This window comes from Sabethes cyaneus, chromosome 1, assembly GCF_943734655.1.
Source record: "Sabethes cyaneus chromosome 1, idSabCyanKW18_F2, whole genome shotgun sequence".
NCBI classification, from domain to species: Eukaryota; Metazoa; Arthropoda; class Insecta; order Diptera; family Culicidae; genus Sabethes; species Sabethes cyaneus.
Window position 1 is genome coordinate 117,350,406 of NC_071353.1, and position 20,060 is coordinate 117,370,465.

Consider the following 20,060-nt stretch of genomic DNA (forward strand, 5'->3'; position numbering starts at 1 on the left):
CAAAACTATGTACATTACAAAGATAGTAAAGAAATCAGTGAATAACAAAGTGGCGAAGTGTTTCATTTCACTCCGATGATTGATTCTATCGAAAATGACAGCTTAGGTTTTCTGCTCGCTACGGCTCCTATCTCAGGTGGCATAAGCTCGGCCAATCGCAGGCTTTGCTGAACAAAATCTAGTGGAGGTAGCACCAGTGGTTTCAAAGGAACAAATGAAGAACCAGCACTGGCGGTCGACGCCATCATGGTCATCAATGGGGGAGTACTGTGCGGAGTGGGCATCAAAATTGGCGCATTCATTAAGCCGCTGTCAGCGAATGCCCGCCGCTTGCGGATTCGTTCCATCATCGGTGACTCGAAGTAGGAGGCAAATTTGCGGCAATCTGGAAGTCAGATGAAAAGAAACATGTTAAGTGATAATTAATACGGTTAATTGGGGAGAGGTTCACAGCAAGTGGATGCTGTTTTAGTAACGACGAGAAAAAAAGGAGATAAGATGTCTTTCAAATTGAGAAATGAAACAAACCGCAGTCAGAAGACAGAATGAGGCGTTTGTTTGAACAAACATGTCTCAATTACGCTGTTGTTAGTAGATCTGAGAATTATGGTTCTTAGCTGAATAGGTTTGCTATTTTGTATGGCTGCTAATACGGTCTGTATGGTAGAATTCTTCACACACTGCAAGGTGGACCGACTGCCGTTTGTTTATTGTCGATTTAAAAATAAAGAACATCTCTGACGTATGTCAGTCATTCGGAGCTCCCCAACTAGTGCAACGCGGATAGCACAGTGGCTGATTTGGGACCGCGAGTAGAACCAGGTGGTCCTCCTCAACAACGGGCCAGTGAGTTACACTGCTGCTACTGCTTCTCTCTTTTCAGCAGCAGCAGACGGCAGTGTATAAATGTCCAACCGTCAGTCAAACAAATATGTATACACAATAATTTGGAAATTATTTTCTATCCAAGCACGGGTGCGATTATGCTTGGGACTCTCGCTTCAAGTTCGTACACTTTTTTCTTTCTGTGTCCTTTCTCCGCACAGCGTGAGATCTGTATCTGTGCCGTGCTGGCTGGGTGCTTGTTTTAACAGTTTTATTACCGTTAAGTAGTTGTATTTCATTTGACGATCAAATTTCGAGCCCTCGTTTACTGTTTGTTGCGTTTTTTTTACTTTGGACCCACTTGCTATGACGTTGGTGTTTTGTTTTAGAACGCCAGCTGGTTTGGCTTCGGTCTTTCCTGACATTATTCCGTTTTTTTTGTAACATAATTCAATAATCGGAGAAGATAATTGGCAAGTGCATTATTTTTTACTTTAAGACATTTTGCTTAATATACAATAACCTGCAATATAAAATGCCAGATATGACAATTAACGATTGATTTACTGCTAATTTTAATGCTTATTGCCAAACCAAACATTACTCTGCGATCAAGATGGCTTCCAAACAAGAAATGCTTCTATAAAAAATTAGGGGTGCGGTCGTGGAAAATCCAGGCCAGTCCCACAGGTAGATCGCGCACCAGTTGGGAATCGAACATTCGATCGTATCGTGTGTGGTAAAATCGTTCAAGGAGGCTTAGACGACCCAGAGGCTGACAGCGGAAGAAAAGCAAAGACGACTGGCCCCGTGAAGGCAAGGAAAGTGAGGGATTACTTCAAGCACAATCCAAACCTTTCGATTCGGGGGGTGGCAAAGAAGGTCAATTTTTCCGTCTGATTCGTCCAGCAGACGCCAGGAAGCTGTACCGCAAGTAGTTGGTGCAGCTGAAGTGCATCATAATGGTCGACGAGACCATTTTTTCCTCGGCAAGTGCCGCCTGGATCTTTCGGAGAAGTTCCGAAGAAAAGGTCGACAAATTTGCCACATTTGCCAGACTTACCAGAAATCTCAAGGAGCTGCTTTCGTAACCGATTTAGACGGTTAAAACTTTTCCCGGATGCGCGTTAGCTGCTTGGCTCGACACGGGACCATTACGTTGTGGGAAGGTGATCCTCGATAGCGGCAGCAGTCTTTCTCTCTTCTATCTTCCGTATAGGATATCGCAGAACGAGATTATGGATATAGCCCGGAATCAAAATTTTGTTTAATCGATCTGAAAGCGTGCGATCATTTCGACTCGTACGCGGATATTTAGCGGGAATAGAAGCTTAATAGGCGGAATTCTTCTCAGGCCACGTACAGCACTTTACGACACAGCGATGATGGTTGAATTTTCAGTTGAACTTTATGGCTACATGGACGCAGTGCGGGATCATGATTCGAGCTTAAACTAGAACACACGTCCGATTACTTTGACCGTCACACAAAAAAGCCCCGATCCGCTTGCCGTTCGCAAGCAACTCCCTCTTGCAGGCTTAAGCGCGTTACGCAGCAGCAGCAGAACTCCTCTGCTCTCGGTCGGATCAAGCGATTGAGCCGATGGTAACCGCGGCGGCTCAATAAGGGGATTTTATTTGAAACTTTTACAATATTTTGTACTCAACTCCTAACATGTTACACAAAATACAATTTTTTTAACAATAGTTTATCTACATTTTCCATTGGATATGGTGACATGTATGTTATAGCGTAGCAGGCGATTTGTGAGATGCTGCCAATTCAGCAAGCCGTACATAACGACCGGCACCTTCAACGGCCAAACATTCTTCTTCATGCCTCCAGAAGCGTCTGCTGTCCTTCCTTGGGTCCCACAAAATTTTTGACCGGATCTGGCATTGTGCCATTACGCGAAATCGGTGATGGAGTGGTTCAAAGCCAACGATGTTGTTTTGGGCGCTAGAAAAATTTTGGGTTCCGGAAAACAGGAAAGACCTGGAAACTACCAGAATTTGTAAAAAGAGTAGATGAAAGTATGTAAGAAAGATGGCGCAAGTGTTGCACATGGTTTGAAGGGTAGCGTTAGGTCCCAGGTGCGGGCATGTAGCCATGTCGTCGATGTCATCAACGGCCGATAGCAACATAAATTTGTGAACGTAGGTGACAGTGGATCGGAACCTTGAAAAACGGAGCGAACGAGCTCTGTAGAGAAGCACTCGACAGCGATCCGCAAGGACCGCGTAGAAGAGGCAGACGCAGAGGCTCATGGCAACGCAGCTTGGCCAACGATATCCAAGCTGTAGACGAGAACCTGTCCTGGCGACAGGTAAAAGCCATGGCGAGCAACCGTCGGCAGTGGAGATCTCTGATTTCATCCCTTTGTTCTGCCGAACCGGCGAACATGGACACGTCCCAAGTAACAATTCCAAATTTTATTACGTTCGTATAGTGGTTTTCATGACCAATTTCATAAAACCGCTAATAAAACTATGAGCTCCACCAGAACTTTCTGATGACCGCTATAAAACTGCTCTCTGACCAAGTGGTCCACTCCTGTTCAATAAGTTCGAATACAACTTTTCATCGTTGTATAAGTGCGTATCATGTGCATTCTGTGTATTGGTATTGGTGTCAGCTTTAACCTTATATATAGGCTAACCAACGCGCACGGTGTCGACTTGATGTCATTTGCTATTTGTTTACCGCGCGTGATGAAGGAGTACCGCAACGTCGTAGTAAAGTTGTTTGCGAGAGGTGAGCGACGCGGCGACATATTTCGACGGTTGAAATCCCACGGGGTGAAGCGGAATTTCATCTATAACACCATTCGTCGGTATCGGGAGACGGGCTCGGCCAAGGACCGTGCTAGATCCGAGCGGCCGCGTTCGGCGATGACGCCAGCAGCCATCAAGGTGATGCGGGAGCGGGTTCGTGGAAAAATGAACCGCTCGATCCGGAAGACCACTGTTGACCTGGATGTGTCGATCGGGACTGCCCACACCATCATGGCGAAGGACCTGGGATGCAAGCCGTACAAGAAACGCAAGGTTCACGGGGTAACGGAGGCTACAACGAAGAAGAGGCTGGGCAGAGCAAAACTGATACTTTCACGGCACGCTGGTTAGGAGTTCGTATTTTCTGATGAGAAGCTCTTCATCTTGTAACAGCCGCACCATGTGCAAAATGATCGGCTGTGGGCATCGACGTTGACCAGCATCCCCTCGCCCCACGTAAACATCCCGCGGTTCCAGAGCGCCGCGTCAGTGATGGTTTGGCGGGCCGTATCCAAGCGTGGGAAGCTTCCACAGGTATTTATCGAGAAAAACGTGAAAATCAACGCCGCGTACTATAAGACCGAGGTTCTGGAGAAGGTAGTGGCCCCGGCACTTCGTGACCTCTACGGGAAAGATCATTACGTCTTTCAACAGGACGGCGCACCGGCCCTCACGGCGAATATCGTCCAACCGTGGTGTCCGGAGAAGTTGACAGATTTTCTCGATAAGATTTTGTGGCATCCCAACTTCCCGGATCCTACACGGAGCGAAAAAGCTCCAGTTTGTTTCAATGATGATTTTGTAATGATTGTTGTTTTAAGCCTCAATAAAATATTTTTATAACAACCTGAAAATATTGTTGTTTCCAAACGAGATTCTGTTTGAATCAAGTAAATAACAGTTTTGAATTAAAAGTAAAGTATATTCAAATTTGAAGTTGACATTGATGTAACAATAAATATTTTCATTTCAATCATACATTTCAGTTTGAAACAAAACGAAATTTTTGTTTGTGCGTAAAACAACCATAAATATGGTTGAAACTACATTTTTATTCTCCGTGTAATCCTCTGGACTTTTTTGTATGGTTGTACATGCTGATGAAGCAGGGCGCACATAAAGTGAGCACAATGGACAAATTTAAGACAAATTTAACACCCTGTAGATTACAAAACTTAGTCTTCCCTGCCTATACGAAACACAGGTTTGTTTACTTTGCTCATTTGGAGCCTCGATTTGACGGTTCGATTGGTTTTATGCTACGCTCTTTGCGCGTCTGTATTTTATATACCGGCTTTAATTAAAAGGGCCCTGGAGAGCTAACGGGTGACAACTAAAATTTTGGAATTTTTTCGAGGCCCCAATGCACAACGACAGACGAGCTAAGAGAAAAATGAGAGTGTGTATGTGTTAGCTTTCTTTCTCCTCTTTCTGATAGTATTTTTTGTTTTGGTTATGTTTGCCAAGTTTTGCTGAAAATGGCGTCAAAACAAGAAGCATTTCACGAGCGCGTTGTAGCGTCTACGAATTGCACAAAGATCTCGGCAAAAAGTATTCGGTATAACATTTTAAAAGCTAAAATGTTTCGACTATTTAACATATCTTAGATACCATGCTGCATCAATATCCGGACACTTAAGCAGGTCATATTTTTAATATGCTCCGTAAACAATAATTTCGCAACATTCTAGTAGTTGCTTCGTACCATAATCAAATATAAAGCTTATATTTGCAATAACACATCAATTTTACAATAAAAACTCAATAAAATACATTAAAATAAGAAAAATAAATAGGCTTGTCTTGTTCATAAATCCGGACACCTCACATCTCAGTGAATCAATATCCGGACACTTTTGAATCATTTTCCGGACAGGCAAAACTTCTCATATTTTGTCTAAGAAATGTATGCCTAAAAGTAAACAATTTATCACTTGTTACATGTAGTATTAAGCAATCATCTCACTGCACAATTTTTTACTTTTAATTGCACTTTTGTGTCATTAACGGCACGATTCTAGTCTAGTACGACACTGGCTCACTTACCTAACCAGAGAATGCAAGTGATTAAGTACTTCTACATTAAATGCCTTAAAGTACTTTGGATTTCCAAATATTTTGCCGGTTCCATGAATCGAGGCTCCTTCTTGTACCACACCTTCTACCTGGTTCAACGAGTCCTTTCGCATTTTCTAAGAAAAACATGAGGCAGCTGCCATTAATAGTCAAACATGCCCGGTTTTAAAAACATGGTTCTGAGTCCGGACAGCGTAATTATTTACAAAAATACACCTTATTTTAACACATTAGTGAATGACACCGTCTCTATTAATTAAAATTTACCCTCTTTGTCGACGCTAAGTTAAAAAAAATTGGTTTCTTTGAATAATAAGTTCCCAAAACTTTAAATCGCGAACGCACTACTTTTTAGTTTCTAAAAAACTCGTTATTATTTCGCTCAGCCTACTTAACCACCGATTATGTTTAAACGATTTTAGATATATTTGCAAAGTAAACCACATAGCTACACCTCATAAATTGGATATATTACTACTTAATAAGGATAAATTAGTGAAGGTGTCCGGATATTGGTCCGGATATTACCGTCCGGATTTTGATGCACCATGGTACCCCACAAATAATCGCAAACAAGGTACAGTCAAATTTCGTTAATTGCACTAAGCTTATCACCGATTTGGACAAAAACCTTAATTAAGCTGAGCTGTTTTCACTACCAGTTCATGTGTCGTCCATTTCATCTTTTGATTTTGGCTCAATCAGATCAGCCCGACTAACGAAAGTTTTTTCTCAAAATCGACGATAAGCTTAGTGCAATTAACAAAATTTGACTGTAGTGGAAGACCAGCCAACATTATGGCCGCAGAAGGACTTCGTTTTCATTCTCGTGTCTTCAACAACAAGGATTCCGTGAGCCAACGGGATGCCATGCCACAAAAAAGTTCAACTGTTCATCTGCTAAACATTGAAAAGAGTCGGAATAAAGTGCCGAAAAAAGATAAGAGTCCCAGAATACACTTGGGAAAAGATTTCGACGCTGAAATCCCAATTCCGCTGGCGGATAAAAAATCATTTCGGAAAATGTTTTGTTTTGGACGATGAAAGTTATTTCCCTCTTTAGAAGACGCACATTCCCGGAAATGATCGATACTATTCCATGGAGTAGTTCTACTGCATCTCCGAACATAAAATACAAATTTAAACATAAGTTTGAAGGCATCATCAGATTACGCCAAAAAACACAATCGTTCCTGAATACCCATTCGATCCCATTTGTACCCAGAAACCACAACCCGACAAATCTGCCTCAGTGTCCCACCATCGAAGATTTCTTCGGGATTTGAGCTTCTTGGTGTACAAAAATAGGGTAAAGAAGCGGTCTTAAGCAGTTTAAGCGGGTCACTGATAGTTTTACCTTATTACAAGCGATGTGTTGACTAAGTGGGGGATATCAACATACCAATCTTCTTGCTACCGTTAGTTCTTCAAGCTGTTACCATTGGAAGACACTATTGTTGAGCTAAACTTTTGATATTTCGCTTTAAAAGTTGGAGCGAGGGAACTAATTTTGATCAGACCGAACATATTTTCACCCTCAAGGTGCTATTTTAAGCAGTCCTGAAATCTGAATTTTTATACGCCCCCATAAAAAATTCCTTTTCCCCCTATTCAGCAAGTTCGCGTTCTTATCCGCGATCTACTAATCGGCATTAATAGATTTGATATTTTTGGTCGATAGATGCGTAAAATGCATTCTGTCTAAATTGTTTATCGGGGCACACTCACCGCACCGTTCGGCAAACGGTATTCGTCGTCTCACTCGCTGTTTATAAGGATGGTGGGAGAACAAAAGAGGCAAACATAGCAGTGCACACGGTCCGACTAGAGAACAGTGTTGTCAAAGCAAATAACAATGAAACACATCGTTGCTTCATTAAATCACTGAGAAAATCTTCGAAAATTATTGAAAAAGCTGTCTTTTCTGTTGTTTTTTATAAAGAAAAATTAATTATGAACATACATTTCTTCATACATTTCAGTATTGAACCACGTTTTCACCATTGGAGGTTTCAGTAAATTTCAAACCTATAATTCTTATTTCCAGAACCGAAATAGTGTCTTGGCAACACGATAGTTCAACAGTTATGCTGCAGCTGCTGCTACTGGTGAACAGGTTCCGTCAATTCAGAATTTATTTTCAGTTTTGTTACACGCAGAAAAATAAATTGTAAATGCAAAAGAATTCTGTATAAATTCAACAGAAAATATTGTTGACTGAAGGCTAACCCAGATATTTTTTTGATTCTAAAGGCGTACGTACATGTTGGCCGAAAATGTTGGTGAATTCATGTTCGTCCAACACGCTCGCCGGTGTGTGAGTGCCACGAACCAAACTGACAGAACAAAATGTTCGGCTCGCCGCTCGACCGGAATGACCCTCCAACATTTTGTTCATTTCCAACCCAACATATGCGTACGTGTATGGGGGCCTTAACTGTTTGACCTTTTAGTTCAACAATAAGTTTTGTTATTACGAATAATAGCTAGTTTCTATCAAAGAAAAAATTGTAGAATCAAAAATAAGTATTTTTGAGTTTATAAACGATCTAGTAGAAGCAAAAGCAGTGTGAATTAAGTTTAAACAATTTTTTTTTGATTCAAAAATATGATACAAGTTGAACTCAACAACAGGGGATTGTTGTTTCAAACTATCATCATTTTTCTGCGTGTATAGAATAATAAAACTTTCGGCTAGTAACAAAGCTTTAGATAATAGAAAAAAAAGATAGTGAATAATATGGTATGTGACAATTGAGTGCTTGACTTTTAGAGTTGTTGTAATCAGTGCTGAAAAATGTGATGGATTGGTTAGTAGCGAGGTAAAGCAGCTGCTGAAAAATGTACGTTTTTGGACAACAATTTTTAATTCATCATATTTCTCGTCGGAAACCCAGTAAATTGTGTGTGTGTGTGTGAATTAAATCGATGGTTAAGTGATTTGTGAAGATGTTCCTATCAAAAGATTTTGAAAATTTGAATAAAAAAGCGCATTTTCGGCTCATTTATTTTCAACTGATTAAAATAAATGACACCGCTTAACTCGTTCCTTACTCTAACTGGCGAGCCACAAATTGCAAATAGTTGATTAGTAAATTCAAGAGATGCATTTGTAAAGTTGACATGACGGTCGTACAACGGTTCTGTTACAACATCAAACGGAAGCTTCGCCGAATAGCCCATTAGGAACCGTTTTCAAATGTTCACTTTTTTTTTCAACAATGGACAATGTAACTTTAATTTCAGTGAATCAGATCTTCTTCAAGTATCCTTGTCTCTTTTTGATAGCTTGAGAAAATAAATTCCAAAATTTTAGTTGCCACCCGTTAGTAAAAAAAATTCTGATTACCACGTGTTTGCCAAGCAAAGCTCTTAGTAAGCTAACCAACGAGCAAAAATTTGTCTAAATATTTACGCACTGCGGTAAAAAAATTAAGAATGAAAATTTAGCTGGCAGTGAATCAAAACAATAATAAATGTCAAATAAACATAACACATGATATCGATCACCTGGATATAGTAATACCTACTTCCACCACTAATCCTCCCATATTCGATCAAACTTCAAAAGCGGATATAAATACAAACAACTTTATTCTTCAGCACTTCATAACAATACAGCTTAATCTGCACCAAGCAGGTTCGAATCAATTGGCGTGCATTATCCAAAGCATAAAAAATCAAAAATATCATTTCTCCGATTGATTGCCTATAGCCTGTTTAGCCTTACTTAGATCATCATAACACCGGCCCAGAAGCAAAATAATCAGATTGATTTACCAAATAGCGTTCGTCTGGAGCAACATTATCGGGCCTACAACGTCCGGGGGCGAAGACGATGACGAGCAGGCGAGCCGTTAATTAAAAAGAAAGCAGATTGAAACAAATGTTACCATATTGCCATCCCGCGGAAGATTACGACCCGGTATCAAATGTTACACTTTTATTGGCGCTTGGTTCCCACTAATCAAGTAGCGCGTGATGGAACGATCCGATGTTTACATCAATCTTTGGAAGATTTTGAAGAACCTAACTAGGTCAGATTGAAAATATCAACACATTGCATTGCGTCGAATCATAACAATATCAGTCAATATTTTATGTGCGTTCTCCAAAAAAGAAAAGATCCAGCCGCTAAGTCTATTTCACAGTAATTATCTCAATTAGTCGCCAGTTTCAACCAGGAGTCTTCTGCCGCCGCCACACTGTCTGGCATGAAATGAATGTCGCGTGAAAATCCTCCCATCCAATGCGTTTGGTCCTGAAATCTGAGCCTCGATCCTGTAGCGGAAAACGAAAATTTTCATAGTTTCACGTTACATACCGAACCGAGGAAAAACAACAATCCAGCCGCCGTCTTGTCAATCGGGTCCAGATGCAATCACCGTGCAGAAGCTAGAGAAGTCACAAATTACTGACTCGCTGTCTCTTCGCTGCTGGCAATCGGTTCATCTTGTCGGTCCAGTAGGAAACCCGATCTAATCCATATGCGCGGTTTTGTCCTTCGTAACATGACTCGACTACATGGCGACGATCGTCGTGTAAAGGATGACACATCAGCGGAGAGGAGACAAACTGTCTGGCAGAACTTTCACCGGTTTTGGTTTTACGACTGAAGAAATTTTCTTCGAGTTTGTTTTTGCATGCATAGTTTGAATGTAGGATAAGTAAACAATGACTCTGCCTGACTCTAATATAAGCCGTTGTTTCAAGGGTAAAACTACAGTAAACGCCACTTTCCACGGGATGCCACTTTAATGATAGCTGCAGCTGAGTGCGCTGCCATTCGTATGAAAAGGATCGTTTCAGTTCAAAAACATGACGAAGAATTTTAGCAACTTTGACAAAAGATGAAAGGGATGTATGAATTTCTACATTTACAGATTAGTGATCCTCGATGCTGGTCGATCAAACTTGGCAAACCAGCCACGGCAGCCTTTCCAAGCTAAATAACCGATTTGTTATGCAGATGCAGTTACAGTTCTGATGTATTTGAAATTTCGAAAGCATGTTTTTAAAAGAATATGTGTCCCGTCATGCTATTTTATCAGTGCTATTATATATTATAATAGCACCTAATGAGTAACGAAGAAAAATGAATGAATCATTCTTAACTCACATTTATCATAGAATGTTACAAATTGAACATTTCAGATGAACTAACAGAGCTGCTGCTTAAAAAAAATCATCACAAGGTATAAGTTGTATTTAGCAAATTTTAAGGAATTCAACGGTTGGTGCAGTCGATTAAGTACTGGATTTTCAGAGAACAACTTCATCTTACAATTCTGACAAACTTTCAAAATTTGACGTCCGTTCACGTTGGACACAAAAGTTGGTTTGTCATTTCTGAATTTCTTAACAGTCGTGTTCGGAGGCGGGCTGGGAGCCGAAGGACCCACCGATCCTTTGGGATTAGAGGCCCCATCCTGCCCCTTTTTCAGTCAAAAATGCTATAAGGAACATTCATAACATTACATGTGTAGTGGCATTAAATAAACGAAACAATTAATTATTTGTATCAAGGTTTACGAATCACATACAAGGAATATTTTGCTACGGAAAATTAATTGTTTTATTTAGTTAATGCCATTGCACACCTAGCTTGATGAATGTTTCTTATAGAATTTTTTCTCAGCTTTTTGATGGTGAGTTTGAAAATAAAATCGGTTGGGGGGATCATGGCGGAAACGGCGATTTTTTGATAAAATCCTACATGGCAACCAAATCCAAAATGGCTGCCAATTTATTTCACTTTGTTTATAAGCCCTATCTCTCCTCTTCACATAACCGTGTCGTATGTAGTTTGTTTCATAGCAAATTTTGGAAATATCACAATAATTACATGAAAATTGTGAACCTTGCTACTAACAATTGGTTGTTTTATTCAGTTAATGCCATTGCACACCTAATTTTATGAATGTTTCTTGTAGCATTTTTTTTCAGCTTTCCAATGATGGTCTTAAAATGAAATTCGGCTGGAGGCTCATGGGAAAAACGGCGATTTTTTTGGTAAAATCCAAGATGGCCGCCGAAAATTTTTTTACTCCATTTGAAAGCTCTGTTCTTCTTTACAGAACCGGGCCATTTGTTAGTTGTTTCATGGCAAATTTATGAAATATCACATGATGTAGATCTCAAGGTTTGCTCAAAATTCAACTTTTTTTTTAACCTGTTAGGCCCCTTGGCGAACAAGGGGTTCACTATTTCGAGGTATCAAAAGCGTAATTCTTATTTTTTAACCATTTTCAACCAATTAAGCGCAAAAGTTCCATTATTTGAACACCTCGTGTCACTAGTGGCCCCGTTTCAGCGAGAATTACCGTATGGTCGCCATCTATCGCTCATTTAAAAACGATTCTAGCTTAGTTTGTTCATAGTAAATCTAAATTGAGGTCCATCGAAACCCAATTTGCGTCATAAGATACAGAAAACAATTGTGTTTACAAGAAAAATTTACTTGGTTTCTAAATATTTCATAATAGTAGCTTTTTTTTAATAAAAAGTAATGCAATCTTATGACCCCTTTAACGCTCATTTGAAATATGATGATCCATTCACCGCTCATATGGGTGCCATTTACCGCTCATATTTTTTACTGTTGCCAAATAAATAAAACCCCCGTCTTGACCCTTGTTTTTGGTTTGGCATTTATAGCAGAATAGAACGCTAATATAAATACTGTTGACTTACTTCGCATTATGTGAAAGAATAGTTTCTAAAAAACCAAAGCAACAAGTTCGCTTGAGCTAATAATTCATTTAGTCATTTGCACTTGGCCCTAATAAAAAGCGATCAAACTGGCATTGTTCGCTCCTCACTATAAAGATTATTTATTTTGGAAATGGGCTTTTATGAATATAGTAGAAATTTATGTTTAATTCGTATCATTAAACATACAAAATTATTGTTTGTCAATAGTTTTTACAATAATGAACCATTTTAAAAAAGATATAAGCATTTTTTGTTTGAAATGAGCGGTAAATGGAGCTGAGCGGTGAATGGCGACTTTATGGTACTCATTTGTTATTGACGAAACATTGTTTCTTAGTTAGGTTTTAGAGCGGTTTTCATGTAATATTTCGTTATACGACAAATACGATATCAACAAGAGGTTATTAATTTTTGAATAATTGTAGCAGCGTTTCATATCACACAAACATCTGTTTTGGAAATTGCGGTGAAAAAAATTTACAAAATATATTTCTATTTTCCATAATTTGATCAAATCCCGCCAAACGCATAGCGGGGCAAAACGCGTAGATAATTATACGCAACTGTAAGCACTTTATTACAGATACTAGAAATACTAGGTCTTATAGATCTTCCAGATGCTGGAAGAAGCTAAATAGTGTCCAACCGTAAGTCTCTTTGTAGTAATAGTAGCATGTATCCATGCCTGTAATCATTCGATTCTTCATGTTTACATGCTATATGCAGTATATATACAAGCTACATTGTATGTAATATTTATCAAAGTAGCAGGATTGTATATGTTCAATCCTCAACGTCAATAGATTTTAGAGCGCATTTCTATGTGCATTTGGAAACAATTTAATAAAATCAAGAATTGCTTTCTTGCTACTTTACAAAAATTAAAGCTTGTTTCTATTGCCAACTAGCTGAGTACCCGATCTTACGCGGGGCGCCTTTATCTCACAGCCACTTGTACATCCGTTATTGTAACCGAAATGCTTAAAATGCAAAAATATAACACTTGTTCCTCTTTTAGACGTTCCTCCCAATTTGTTAGCTCCCCCTCTTTTGTCTACAGGGCAAGTTACACATCTGTTTTCTTTATAGGGAAATCCCTATAAAACCCTATAAAGAAAGAGAAACAAATATATTTATCCTATTTGTTCTTTGTTGTTATTGTTACTTGTTATTTGTTATTTATGTTTTGTTATTGTACTTTTCAAAAAAAGTAGAAGGCGCAACAGTGTTTCTTCCATGGATACAAAAAACCTCTTATTCCTTTCATCTCACTTTAAGACAAAACTTGTTCGTAAACAATGTTTTTAGTTTCACCGCCAGGAGCAAGTATGCACAAATTATTGGCCGAGCCCACTCTGGAACATGCCACATAAAGTTGACCATGGGAAAAACATTGTGTTCTCAGATCAACTCCACACTGTTTGAATGATTGCCCCTGTGACTCCAATAGAGTCGGCCAGCAACACTTAGAACCAGGGCCCGACAACGTCACCGTCAATTGCATAGCGTCACTCAATAATGAACTTTTCATTTGTACTTTTCTACCAAATATTCAGAAGAAGGCCAGCAACTTTGAATGCAAATAAATTGAGTTTAAGTAACATTTCCTACTATGCAACGCAAATTAAAGATAACCTAGCCAATTCGACAAATCGTGGATGACTTTCTGCCGTCATAAATTGAAACAACCACCAACTTCAACTGAAGCTTGCTTGAAACGTTCTGTTCAACAAATGAAGCAAGTCATTTCATGTATGAAGCGAAGGTATAAGAAAGTCAGTTTCATTTATTTGTTTCGACGATGCCGGGCCCTGCTTAGAACTATTGGTCGAATACGGGTCACTTTGATGGCGCATAATTACACTTGATCTACAAATCTACAGCTGCGAGCATTGCCGTTTAGTGTTTCGTGTTTTGATTTTTTCTGTTGTACGGATAAATTGTTATAGTCATGTGGGCGTTACTCCCCTCTTCCTGTCAGAAACCTCTTGTCATTAGCTCCCTCTTTTGTCCCACCGTCACCTTAGGAAGAACCTTGTAAACATTTCGGAGTCTTCCCCCTGTTACCTCCTCTTTTATCAACCTCTTCAGTTTTGATTCCCTTATATCAAGGAACATGTATGAAAGGTTGATATAGAACGGTCAAGGCGTTTCGGAGTTATCGTCTCCCCTCCCCTATATTAGTCCCATCCTCCTTTGTCAACCCCCGGTGCTGACTCCCTGATGTTAAGGGACATGTGTGCCAAGTTTGATAAAGAACGGTCAGGGCGTTTCGGAGTTATGCCTTCCCCCCCTATTAGAGACCCTCCCCTCTATCAGGGAACCTCCCTCCCTCGTTTTTGTTAACCCTCCAGTGCTGATTCTCTTATGCCAAGGAACAATTGTACCAAGTTTGAATAACCGTCCGGGCATTTCGGAGTTATGGCCTCCTCCCTGTTACGAACCCCTTCCCACTTTTATTTCGGGGGTATGGTCCCCCCTCTATTAGTTCCCCTCCCCCCTATGTCAACCCCTGTGCTAATTCCCTGATGTCAAGGAACATCTGTGCCAAGTTTGATAAAGAACGGTCAAGGCGTTTCGGAGTGATGCCTCCCACCCTATCAGGGACCATCCCCCCTATCAGGGACCATCCCCCCTATCAGGGAACCTCCTTCCCTCGTTTTTGTTAACTCCTCAGTGCTGAATCTCTTATGTCAAGGAACATGTGTGCCAAGTTTGATGAATCACCGTCCAGGTATTTCGGAGTTATGGCCTCCCCCCTGTTACGAATCCCCCCTTTTGTCAACCCCCCAGTGCTAATTCTCTTATATCAAGGAACATGTGTGCCAAGTTTGGTGGAGATCGGTCAAAGCGTTCTGGAGTTATGGTGGAACATACAAACATACACACGCTCACTTTTATATATATAGATACTAGCTGACCCGACAAACTTCGTACTGCCACAAATTAAACTGTGTTGTACATAAATCGTGAATTTTGGATGACCTTTGTCACAATCTCGAGTTTTGCAAGTTTCTGGGGAGTTCATGGGTGTTTTAATATACAAATTTTCCTCTCAGTAAAGTAGAAAACAACTCCCCCCATTACTTAGCCTGATAAAATAAAGCGGATAGCATTTAAATATTCGCCATCATTACAAACCATTTCACCGAATACCATTTTGCGGAACACCAATTCTCGGTTGACCATAACGCGGAATATAGAGTTTCGCAGAATACCATTTCGCGAAAAACCTTACGTGGGATGTACCATTTCACGGAAAATCTTTTCGTAGAAAGTATCATTTCGCACGGGTAACCCGACTGAAGGAAAGTAATAGTGGTCAGTAGATCTAGGAAAATAAATAAACTTAGAGGTGATCTCTACGGGGGGCTGCTCCCCATCGCAGGGGCGAGGGGTCTCAAACCATCATTAAAAAAAATCCTATCTCCAAAACCCCCCACATGCCAAATTTAGTTCCATTTGCTTGATTACTTCTCGAGTTATGAGGAAATTTGTATTTCATTTGTATGGGAGCACCCCCTCTTAAAAGGGAGAGGGGTCCCAGTTCACCATAGAAAAAATTCATGCCTCCAAAAAACATGCCAAATATGGTTCCATTTGATTAATTAGTTCTCGAGCTATGAGGTAATTTGCATTTCATTTGTATAGAAGCCCCCTCCTAAAACGGGGAGGGGTCTCAATTCACCATAGAAAAAATTCTTGTCTCCAAAAACACCCACATGTAAAATGTTGTTCCATTTGCTTGATTAGTTCTCGAGTTATGCAGAAATTTGTGTTTCATTTGTATGGGAGCCCCCCTCTCAGTGGGGGGAGGGGTCTCTAACCATCATAAGAACCTTCCCTGGCCACAAAACCCCTACATGCAAATTTTCACTCCGATCGGTTCAGTAGTTTTCGATTCTATAAGGAACATAGGGCAGACAGAAATCCATTTTTATAGGCATAGATTTGTATTGTATAGATAGATGATTCCCCCACGATGAAGGGTTTTTAACAATTTAGTTCCATTTTATCAACAGCACATCTTTTCACTACACTTCCAATAAATCGGTAAACACGCGTATCCATACAGAATCATATTGTAACCGAACACTACAGCTATAGAAGACTTTTCCAACACAGATATCCAATTCGCCTAGGTTTAATCGTCTCGTACTCTCGTCGCAAAGAATTTGCAATCTGTTGAAACATTGGATTCTAGTCATTTTTTCTGGCACACTTCCCTAACACAGACATTAAACTAGGTTTAATCGCTTTCGAGAGAAATTTGTTGGCACGAGAGGGCTTTGCCACACTTTCTGGTGTACTTCCCAAGTAAGGACATCAAAATTGTCTAGGTTTAATCGCGGTGTTAAGAAATCTTGTTGAGACGAGGGGACTTTGTCATTTGTTTTGCCCTACTTCCCAAGTACAGATACTAAATTGGTATAGGTTTAAATCATCGTAAAGAATTTTCCAACCAATCACGAATCACAGTGCTTCATTATTTTCAATCTTTCAATAGTACGTACTTTGTAATCAATAGGTTTCATTATTGGTGTGGATGCGTAAAAGATTTACCGATCGATTGGCGCAAAAATGTTTGAAATCGATCTGGGAAGCGCTAAGCTATTAGGGCTTGAAATCTTTCATTTTTCGTGACGCTCGCATTTGCCGATTTTTTGGAATGACACCCTTTCCCAAACCTTACCGCAAGACGTAGTCCTACGTCAAAACAGAAAGTCAAGTTTCGATAATGGAATGTAGCACCTAGGCTTTGCTTTGCTTTGCTTAAAGCGGCACAACTCGCTTAACGAAATAGTTTCCAGATATTTTGGTATGTTAGAGGGGTTAGACAGGGTCCACTATCTAATCCCGCCACATGTTAGCAAGATCCCCGGGTGGATGTTCCGATACCGCCTGAGCGTGGAACGGGGCTCCTGGGTGTGATTCACCTGGACCGTCAATTATTTTCACACAATTTGTATAATATTTTTTACCTGCTCATACAGTTCTGCACAAAAAACTCTTTTATTTTTACTTGCTCACTAGAAAGTACAAAATAACTTGATCAGTATAAGTCGTTACAAAAAATAATAAAAGTTGTAAGACTTAAGTGTTACAAAATTTTATTTATTACCTGATCAAAACAATTTCTTTAGAGCAACTATTGATTTCATGTTGATGTTATACACTTAAAAAGATACCTTATTTTTCAGCATGGACATGAAAAAGTGTTTGTTAGAAAAACTATTTTCTCGGAAAATGGAATGGAATATACGTAAGATTAATAGGCAACATAATTATGTATCTATATTCAAAAAAAATTTAATCAATCCATTTTGAGTTTTAAAATGCCTTTTTCCAGTGTAGAATTTAGTTTTATTTATTTCACTATTTTTTATTAAAATTCAGGATATTTTGTGAAAGTCATCCATAGATTATTTTTTGTAGGTTCTATAATTTTCGAGTTTGCTATACTTTTTTGTAAAAAAAGAGAAAAAATTGAGATCTTTCCAAAAGTTAGTTTGGACCAATTTTGGAAATACTATGTATGCAGAGTTGCTTTTTACACGAACTCTTTACACACACAAAGTTACAAAAAGTATCTCGTTCCAGACACCAGGTAGTGGAACTAGTTATAATTTACTGTTGGACAAGAGGCTTCATTCGCACCTCGAGTAAGTACTATTAGAATTGAGAATTACTAAAACATAGATTTTAGGCCATTGGGATTTGAACCCACGATTCTCAACTGCTGGTCAAATGTGTTTTCATTTGATTAAATGGCAATATTTCAAACTCAATTTTTTTTCAGCTGAAAATTCATGTCAAAACATTTTTTTTCTAACTTTTTTGTGAAGCTTTCACCACCTTCAAAACTAATCTGGAATACTATTTCTTGGTAGTATTTTTCCTTAGATGCTAGGAACATTTACTGACATTTTATTAAAAAGTTTGTTGGTGTAACAGGTATAAATTTTTAAAATAAGCGACGGCAAATTTGCAAATGTTCTTAAATTGCTAAAACTGTTTAAAGGGTCCTTAATAAAAAGAAAAAAAAAACACACTTTTGACTACAGAAAACAATCATCGCCTCTATTCTACAAACCGATCGGAGCTGGATCCGATCAGAAATTGCTCTTCGATCACACTATAACATACGTCGATCGGGACGTTTCTGATCGGAAAGAGTCCGATCGGAATGCAGAATCGAGGCGCATGTTAATTCCTGAACCAATCGAATAAAGTAAACTCTTTGGGTTTGGGTAAATTTGGGATTCAGTGCGAGTTTATTATTAACTTGGTCGATAATGGCAGTTTTTATCACTTTCCCGGACGGACAGTTAACACTTACCATAAAGCATGTTTCTACTGGCCATTTTCGACTTTTGAACGCCCTTCAATTGCTGGCTGTAGATCTGTTTCTGAAGTATCAACTCCTCCATGTTGAAGGCTTTTCCTGTTCCGGGTGGCTCACTGGATGCACAGTTTGGTACCCCATTAAAAACTCCTACCGTTGACGACGACGAGGAGGAGGACTGTTGTTGCCTTCTTAAAGCCACCTGAGCGGCCATTATCCTCTGCCGTTGAACCACTAGCAAACAACTCTGACAGCAACACTCCCGCCATCGGCACATCTTTTTATGTCCTCGAAGACAGGAAATTACCCCATGATTCCGACAGCGGGCGCATTTTGGCGTCCGTAAATGCTGCCGAACCGCTAACGACGATCCGGATGACGGAGGCATCGGTTCACTGTCACTGGTCACAATCAGGTCGTCCATTTTTTCGTAATGCATGCACAAAATCACTCGCGGCCGCGGTTAGTATAGGTGAAAAACACGTCCTATCGGTGGAAAGACGAGATGCGGATTACACTTGCCGTTGATGCTGAGTGGTGCAACATTTTGCTGTCACTTTTGCGAACGCTGGTGCGGGAGAGAGTGCACATAAATGGCGAGAGTGAAAAAGTGCTGTCAGTTCTGATTGCTACCACCGTAGCAAGCTGATTGGTTGATCGCAGCTGGTTGCGCTCTCTGCTTACTGTTTGAGTAGGGAAAAAAGCGAAACAAATCGAAGTGGGTGGAGTTAGCGATAATTTGTTTAGTCGCCTCCGGCGACCCGTCAGTTTCGCCAAAAGGCTGTTGGTTTAATTATTATTTCTTCTATTATTAGCCATGATGGTGGTGAAACCTAGGGAATCGGATTACAACAGAGGTGCCTTACAAATGTAAACATTGACGGAGGAAAAGAATATCCGAGTACTTTATTTTATCAAATTGATAGGAAAAACTCTGTATAATGTTACGTGAGCTATCTGATAGTACTGCTTTTCCGAATCCGTTCGACAGTGGAAAATAACAATTTTATTATTAGAATAGTTTGTCATTGTGTTGTGTGATTTTGTTGTTTCGATTAGCTAAGAAGTGTTTTTTTTATCTCAATTGTGAGAAAATACCTACAATACAGTATATTTTTTCTTGTATATATATAATTTTGGCGGTCGACGATGAAAATGCAAGTATATATGAAATATTCTTGGTTTATCTAACGATTTTTTTATACAATTTGCTTCTTTAGTTTCAACTGACAATAGTAGCTAACGGTAAATGCTATATTATCATTATTATCATAACTGTTACACTTTCCATTTCCCTGCTCTCGATGCACAACAGCCCAGAAGTT

The 20,060-nt window shown here is 39.6% G+C and overlaps 1 protein-coding gene across 1 annotated transcript; it reads right to left on the minus strand.

Moving 5' to 3' along the window:
• Positions 1 to 62: 62 nt before the first annotated feature.
• Positions 63 to 19,159, minus strand: LOC128746152 (doublesex- and mab-3-related transcription factor 2). The gene is made up of 2 exons (XM_053843197.1): positions 18,730 to 19,159; positions 63 to 385 (listed from the first exon to the last, which is right to left on the minus strand). The coding sequence occupies exons 1-2, from the start codon at positions 19,157 to 19,159 to the stop codon at positions 63 to 65; spliced, it is 753 nt and encodes a 250-aa protein (XP_053699172.1).
• Between the last annotated feature and the right edge of the window lie 901 nt (positions 19,160 to 20,060).